This window comes from Nerophis lumbriciformis, linkage group LG27 (genome assembly GCF_033978685.3).
Source record: "Nerophis lumbriciformis linkage group LG27, RoL_Nlum_v2.1, whole genome shotgun sequence".
In the NCBI taxonomy this organism is placed as follows: Eukaryota; Metazoa; Chordata; class Actinopteri; order Syngnathiformes; family Syngnathidae; genus Nerophis; species Nerophis lumbriciformis.
In genome coordinates, this window is record NC_084574.2 from 474,144 (window position 1) to 482,500 (window position 8,357).

Below are 8,357 nucleotides of genomic sequence, written 5' to 3' on the forward strand. Positions count from 1 at the left end.
CTCACTCACTCACTGACGTCACTCACCTCACATGCTGTCATATCTTAAAGGGCCACACACACACACACACACACACACACACACACACACACACACACACATATACGCTACTCTCATAACAACTAACATGACATCATGGTGAAGCCAGCAGTCAAGTTTCTTAACATGGACACATTCTCAATACTTTTCTTTTGTCGAGCACAAAGAAAAGAACATTTTAGTTAAATGTAAGTTGTGTCTTGGATCAAAGATCCTATCTCCTTAAAGTTAAAGTGCCATTATGTTGCAGCTATTTAAAATAGTTTTGTCAATTTGAAATACATTGGCCTTTTGAAACATATCTTTGTCTTTGTGTGTTGTATGTAGAGCACATTGTTTGTGTGTTGTATGTAGAGCACATTGTTTGTGTGTTGTATGTAGAGCACATTGTTTGTGTGTTGTACCGTATTTTCCGCACCATAAGCCGCCCTGGGTTATAAGCCGCGCCTTCAATGAACGGCATATTTCAAAACTTTGTCCACCTATAAGCCGCCCCGTGTTATAAGCCGCATCTAACTGCGCTAAAGGAATGTCAAAAAAACAGTCAGATAGGTCAGTCAAACTTTAATAATATATTAAAAACCAGCGTGATGTGGGCGCGCATGGAGTCGTATATCAACATGGACGGAGCTGCGTGAAAAAAGCCACCCGGCCTCTTCGCGTAAACTTACCTTAACCACTCGCTCATCTTTTCTTCATCCATCCATCCCTTCGAGTTAGCTTTTATGATGACGCCGGCTGGAAAGGTCTCTTTTGGCAAGGTCTTCCTTTTGAATATCACCATGGGTGGAAGTTTCTGGCCATTAGCATGGCAAGCTAGAACCACAGTGAAGGATGACTTCTCATTCCCTGTGGTGCGAATATTCACCGTACGTGCTCCCGTTGTATCCACAGTGCGGTTCACAGGAATATCAAAAGTCAGTGGAACCTCGTCCATGTTGATAATGTTCTCTGGCCGGATCTTTTTTTCAGCTATCTTGTTTTTACAATATGCACGGAAAGTAGCCAGCTTTTCTTGAAAGTCTTTAGGCAGTTGCTGTGAAATAGTAGTCCGTGTGCGGATGGAGAGATTGCGTCTTTTCATGAACCGGAAACCTGTCGCTTAGTAGGAGCCATTTTGTGGTCTTTACAGATGTAAACACACAAAGGAAATGAAACGTAATATCCGCGCGCTTCTTCTTCTTCTTCTACGCGGGCGGGTGGTTGCTTACAGTAGAAGAAGAAGCGCTTCCTGTTCTATGGGGGCGGGTGCTTACCTTGGCGGTTGCTTGCGTAGAAGAAGAAGCACTTCCTCTTCTACGGGGAAAAAAGATGGCGGCTGTTTACCGTAGTTGTGAGACCGAAACTTTATGAAAATGAATCTTAATATTAATCCATATATAAAGCGCACCGGGTTATAAGGCGCACTGTCAGCTTTTGAGTAAATTTGTGGTTTTTAGGTGCGGCTAATAGTGCGGAAAATAGGGTATGTAGAGCACATTGTTTGTGTGTTGTATGTAGAGCACATTGTTTGTGTGTTGTATGTAGAGCACATTGTTTGTGTGTTGTATGTAGAGCACATTGTTTGTGTGTTGTATGTAGAGCACATTGTTTGTGTGTTGTATGTAGAGCACATTGTTTGTGTGTTGTATGTAGAGCACATTGTTTGTGTGTTGTATGTAGAGCACATTGTTTGTGTGTTGTATGTAGAGCACATTGTTTGTGTGTTGTATGTAGAGCACATTGCTTAGCAGAGTTGAGTGATGTGAAGTTGATTGTATTATTGTCCAGGTCAATAAGAGTACTGACATGAAGGCTAAAAGGGCATTCATGGGAGCCTTAAAAAAAAAAAAAGAAGTAACCAAATAGTTACTTTTCACATTACTTTTTGGTGTAAGTAACTGAGTCAGTAACTGAGTTACTTTTGAAATAAAATACCTAGTAACTGTAACTAGTTACTGGTTTTCAGTAACTAACCCAACCCTGCTCGTGATGTATTTCTTCATGTAGTTTCAGTAGGATTTGAGTTCAAAACTTCCCAGGAGGTTTTGCCTAGAACAGGGGTCGGCAACCCCCGGCTCTAAAGCCGCATGCGGCTCTTTAGCGCCGCCCTAGTGGCTCTCTGGAGCTTTTTAAAAAATGTATGAAAAATGGAAAAAGATGAGGGGGGAAAAATGTATATTTTTTGTTTTAATATGGTTTCTGTAGGAGGACAAACATGACACAAACCTCCCTAATTGTTATAAAGCACACTGTTTATATTAAACATGCTTCACTGATTCCAGTATTTGGCGAGCGCCGTTTTGTCCTACTAATTTTGGCGGTCCTTGAACTCACCATAGTTTGTTTACATGTATATCTTTCTCCGACTTTCTAGGACGTGTTTTATGCCACTTCTTTTTCTGTCTCATTTTGTCCACCAAACTTTTAACGTTGTGCATGAAAGGTGAGTTTTGTTGATGTTATTGACTTGTGTGGAGTGCTAATCAGACATATTTGGTCACTGCAAGCTAATCGATGCTAACATGCTATTTAGGCTAGCTATATGTACATATTGCATCATTATGCCTCATTTGTAGCTATATTTGAGCTCATTTAGTTTCCTTTAAGTCATATTAATTCAATGTATATCTCATGACACACTATCTGTATGTAATATGGCTTTTCATTTTTTTGCGGCTCTAGACAGATTTGTTTTTGTATTTTTGGTCCAATATGGCTCTTTCAACAAGGAATATTCCAAGTATGGGCATTTCTGTGTGATTTTTTTGGGGGGATGAGCCCATAAGATGGTCATCTTAAGGGAAGTGAGGTGGCTTTTGAGTGTGACGCAGCATGACGTGGGAGCCAGAAATTCCACTCTCCAGCTCACACACCACAAATACCCAAAGGACAGTAAATCCACTTAAAGAGGTGCTTTAAGTGGATTAGCCTCCAAGTGTGGGGGTAAGAAGACCCTGCGTTGGCACAAATGACTCCCACTGCGATAGAAGAGCTATATTAGCACATTATTACACACTTTTAGCCCATTATTTATAGTTATCGCTCAGTATTCATTGGAATATTTGCCCCAACATTGTCAATTCTGATATCACTTTTCATTTTTGCGCCAATGTTGTCGTCTTAATTGCTTAAGGGCATTTATTAAATAATGATGATGGGTTCACACATTGCACATACGAATGCAGGGTAACCAAAGCAATTTTTATCAAGTAAATATAAAATATAATAATGATATATAATATATATATATAAGAAGTAAAGGCTCAACAATATTTCAAGTAGCCTATTTTTTGTGTATGTTTTTCACTACCGTATTTTTCAGACTATAAGTGGCAGTTTTTTTCATACTCAGGAGCGACTTATGTGTGAAATGATGAACACATTATAATATTATTGATGTCATTGACGTAAGAGACTAGACGTATAAGATTTCATGGGATTTAGCGATTAGGAGTGACAGATTGTATAGCATGTTCTATATGTTATAGTTATTTGAATGACTCTTACCATAATATGTTACGTTAACATACCAGTTGCTTATTTATGCCTCATATAACGTACACTTATTCAGCCTGTTGTTCACTATTCTTCATTTATTTTAAATTGCCTTTCAAATGTCTATTCTTGCTGTTGGCTTTTATCAAATACATTTCCCCCAAAAATGCCACTTATACTCCAGTGCGACTTATATATGTTTTTTTCCTTCTTTATTATGCATTTTCCGCCGGTGCGACTTATTCTCCGGAGCGACTTATACTCTGAAAAATACGGTAAATACAATTGTGTCAAAAAGAAGATTCAAGAGTCTTTATTGTCAATTAGCGGTGCGATGACATATAATATGTTCCAATAAAGAATATACACGTTCCAGCAGGGCTGTCAAACTTCCATTGAGGGCCTTTCATGGTGGCCCTCAGAGGGCCGTTTGTAACCATTAATGATATATGAATTTAGATGTATGGATTCGCTTTGGCTGGCAGTTAAGTCGGCATCATTTTATTCCAAAATGTACAGTGATTTTTACAGCATTTACTGTAAATGGAAAAACGTATCACAGTTTCTTTTAGATAAAATTCTGGCGACTCGTTTTTAACCATAAAATCTTTTGTCATGCTACAATGTGATGGATAACTTCCTTTAAAGCGAGCACTTATTTGAGTTCTATTTTTATCTTAGCAACAAAACAGTTTGGAATGTATGATAATATTATATTTTCTTTATTAGATCATCTAAAGCAGGGGTGCTCACACTTTTTCTGCAGGCGAGCTACTTTTCAATTGATCAAGTCGTGGGGATCTACCTCATTCATATATATCATTTATATTTACTTATTTATGAAATATATGTTTTTGTTAACAAGTTAAAGGTGTTTAAAGATAATGCAAGTATGTTTAACACATATAGTTAATATTGTTAATAAATTAAAGGTGTTTAATGATAATACAAGAATGTTTAATACATATAGTTAATATTGTTAATAAATTAAAGGTGTTTAAAGATAATGCAAGCATGTTTAATACATATAGTTAATATTGTTAACAAGTTAAAGGTGTTTAATGATAATACAAGCATGTTTAATACATATAGTTAATAATATTAATAAGTTAAAGGTGTTTAAAGATAATGCAAGCATGTTTAACACATAGTTAATATTGTTAACAAGTTAAAGGTGTTTAAAAATAATACATGCATGTTTAACACATATAGTTAATATTGTTAACAAGTTAAAGGTGTTTAAAGATAATACAAGCATGTTTAACACATATAGTTAATATTGTTAACAAGTTAAAGGTGTTTAAAGATAATACAAGCATGTTTAACACATATAGTTAATATTGTTAATAAGTTAAAGGTGTTTAAAGATAATACAAGCATGTTTAACACATATAGATTCCTTTCTTTCATGAAGACAAGAATATAAGTTGGTGTATTACCTGATTCTGATGACTTGCATTGATTGGAATCAGACAGTGGTGCTAAAAACGTCCGCATTTTGGAATGGAAGAGAAAAAAAGTCCTCCTTTCTGTCCAATACCACATGAAAGTGGTTGGTTTTTGGCATCTTATTTGTCCAGCTTCCGTACTCCTTTGTATACACTTTACAAGAAATACATTGTCGGCAAACTCCGTAGCTTGCTAGCTTGTGCACGCCAGCTTTCTGAGACTCTTATTTTGGTAGCGCAGGCAGGATGAAGCAGAGCTTTTATTGTGCAACTGTGCAGTCGGTCTTTGGAGTTTTGACGACAGGTACGGCGCCAGAGTCTGTTGAAATAAAGTGTTTCTCGCCTTCCTGTCGGTAATTTTAATGAGCTGGCAGCAGCCAGCGTCATCTCAGAAGACCCTCGGGTGCCGTGAATGTCAATCAAGTGACCAAAGTGACGTCATAGTGAAGATTTATGATCGCTCATTTTTAGGACTATTTTTTTAATGCCTGGCTGGTGATCGACTGACACACCCTCTGAGATCGACCGGTAGATCGCGATCGACGTAATGAGCACCCCTGCTCTAAACGTTTAAAAGATATTCAATTGTGTGCAGTGCATGTTTTTTTTTTCTGTCAAGTAATTTATTGACTCATATTTTTTCATATTATATGTTGCCACATAAAATGAAGAGTCTGGCCCCTAAGTTTCACACACATATAAAGCATGTACAATTTGTAGCAAAAAATATTGTTTATATTATATAAATGTTGCTAAAAAGTCAAGTAGAAATAATATTGCTATATTATATGAAATATACATATCGTAATGGAGAGCCTTCCTTTTGCAGGGAAGACAAGATGATTGAATTGTGAGTCTGTGTGAATAACTACAACGTCATAAAGAGTCAATACAACCAGCGCTGGAGAGAACATCCAGCCTCGAAAGTCCGGAACATTCTCTGGAAATGGTCGCTCTTCACAGTTGCTTTTGTCCATCTTAGAGCTCTGCCTTGGTGGAGATCAAAACTGAAAGTTAACTTGTCGTATGTGTTGGGCACACACATGTTGTGTAGAAGTTGTCATGCAGGACCTCACTCTTCTTGTGTTGTGTAGAAGTTGTCATGCAGGGCCTCACTCTTCTTGTGTTGTGTAGAAGTTGTCATGCAGGGCCTCACTCTTCTTGTGTTGTGTAGAAGTTGTCATGCAGGGCCTCACTCTTCTTGTGTTGTGTAGAAGTTGTCATGCAGGGCCTCACTCTTCTTGTGTTGTGTAGAAGTTGTCATGCAGGGCCTCACTCTTCTTGTGTTGTGTAGAAGTTGTCATGCAGGGCCTCACTCTTCTTGTGTTGTGTAGAAGTTGTCATGCAGGGCCTCACTCTTCTTGTGTTGTGTAGAAGTTGTCATGCAGGGCCTCACTCTTCTTGTGTTGTGTAGAAGTTGTCATGCAGGGCCTCACTCTTCTTGTGTTGTGTAGAAGTTGTCATGCAGGGCCTCACTCTTCTTGTGTTGTGTAGAAGTTGTCATGCAGGGCCTCACTCTTCTTGTGTTGTGTAGAAGTTGTCATGCAGGGCCTCACTCTTCTTGTGTTGTGTAGAAGTTGTCATGCAGGGCCTCACTCTTCTTGTGTTGTGTAGAAGTTGTCATGCAGGGCCTCACTCTTCTTGTGTTGTGTAGATGTTGTCATGCAGGACCTCACTCTTCTTGTGTTGTGTAGAAGTTGTCATGCAGGGCCTCACTCTTCTTGTGTTGTGTAGAAGTTGTGTAGAAGTTTGAGATTAGCCATCTGCTTGTGATCAGACGAGCCTCCAAAGTCATCCCTGACGTCACTTTAAATCCTCACCTTTTTTACGGCGGTGTGTAGTCTGGCTCTTCAGCAGCCAAGCCAGCCAGCACATACTGTAACTCTTCACCGGCAACCTAATACTAATAAAGTACCAATGTACTAATGAATTAAAAAAGGTACTACACTGCCTTTGAAAAATACTGGTACTTTTTTTTTTTTTTACATGCACCTGATGGCAGGCCGTGGTGACTTTGCTGACACGTGGGCACACACAAGCAGAAACAGTGTGGAGACGTAAGAGGTTGAATGGACATATTTTGACAATAATAATGCTTCATGACACACCATCGGAGGCAAGCTGGCACACCTAAATGTAAATGAATGGGTGGATCCAAATACCAACTTTAACGATACCAAGTACAAGAGCCGTATCTAGTCGATAGATACTACAAACCCCGTTTCTATATGAGTTGGGAAATTGTGTTAGATGTAAATATAAACAGAATACAATGATTTGCTAATCCTTTTCAAGCCATATTCAATTGAATGCACTACAAAGACAACATATTTGATGTTCAAACTCATAAACGTTATTCATTTTTTATGCAAATAATAATTAACTTAGAATTTCATGGCTGCAACACGTGCCAAAGTAGTTAGGAAAGGGCATGTTCACCACCTTTCCTTTTAATAACACTCCATACACGATTGGGAACTGAGGAATCTAATTGTTGAAGCTTTGAAAGTGGAATTCTTTCCCATTCTTGTTTTATGTAGAGCTTCAGTCGTTCAACAGTCCAGGGTCTCCGCTGTCGTATTTTACGCTTCATAATGCGCCACACATTTTCAATGGGAGACAGGTCTGGACTGCAGGCGGGCCAGGAAAGTACCTGCACTCTTTTTTTACGAAGCCACGCTATTGTAACACGTGCTAAATGTGGCTTGGCATTGTCTTGCTGAAATAAGCAGGGGCGTCCATGAAAAAGACGGCGCTTAGATGGCAGCATATGTTGTTCCAAAACCTGTATGTACCTTTCAGCATTAATGGTGCCTTCACAGATGTGTAAGTTACCCATGTCTTGGACACTAATGCACCCCCAGCGTGGCATCCAGACAAGACTCTGTCACGTCCGCCATGTAGAAACGTCCTCCCAACAACGTTAGTCAAACATTATTGTGTGCAGGGGGTTTAGTTTTTGACTGCGAGGTTGAATCCCACTCCTTGGAATGAAATGGTCAAATCTTGTAGAATTTGAAGTCAGTCTTGTAGAATTTGAAGTCAGTCTTAGAGCTGCTATACAAGCTGGGAGTAGTTGATTAAATGTATAATTTGAAGTCAGCAGTGTAGTTAGTGGCTGGGAGTAGTTGATGAAATGTATAATTTGAAGTCAGCAGTGTAGTTACTGGCTGGGAGTAGTTGATTAAATGTATAATTTGAAGTCATCAGTGTAGTTTGTGGCTGGGAGTAGTTGATGAAGTGTGTGAGTATTTTGAAGATGACGTAACAGAGGTTTCCTGTCACTCTCAGGTGGGTCCAGCTGGATCTCAGTTTGGACTCCTGGCCTGCCTCTTCGTGGAACTCTTTCAAGGTTGGCAAATGCTGGAGAAACCCCGAAAGGCCTTCCTCAAA

At 38.9% G+C, this 8,357-nt stretch overlaps 1 protein-coding gene across 1 annotated transcript in view; it reads left to right on the forward strand.

Annotated features, from left to right (window-relative positions):
- LOC133570266 (inactive rhomboid protein 2-like) overlaps window positions 1-8,357 on the forward strand; it is a 76,487-nt gene that overhangs the window by 67,436 nt on the left and 694 nt on the right. Inside the window, exon 18 of the mRNA XM_061923097.2 lies at window positions 8,256-8,357. This exon is cut by the window's right edge and continues 694 nt beyond it. Within this exon, the coding sequence (XP_061779081.2) occupies window positions 8,256-8,357 (102 nt within the window). The remainder of the gene's footprint in view (window positions 1-8,255) is intronic.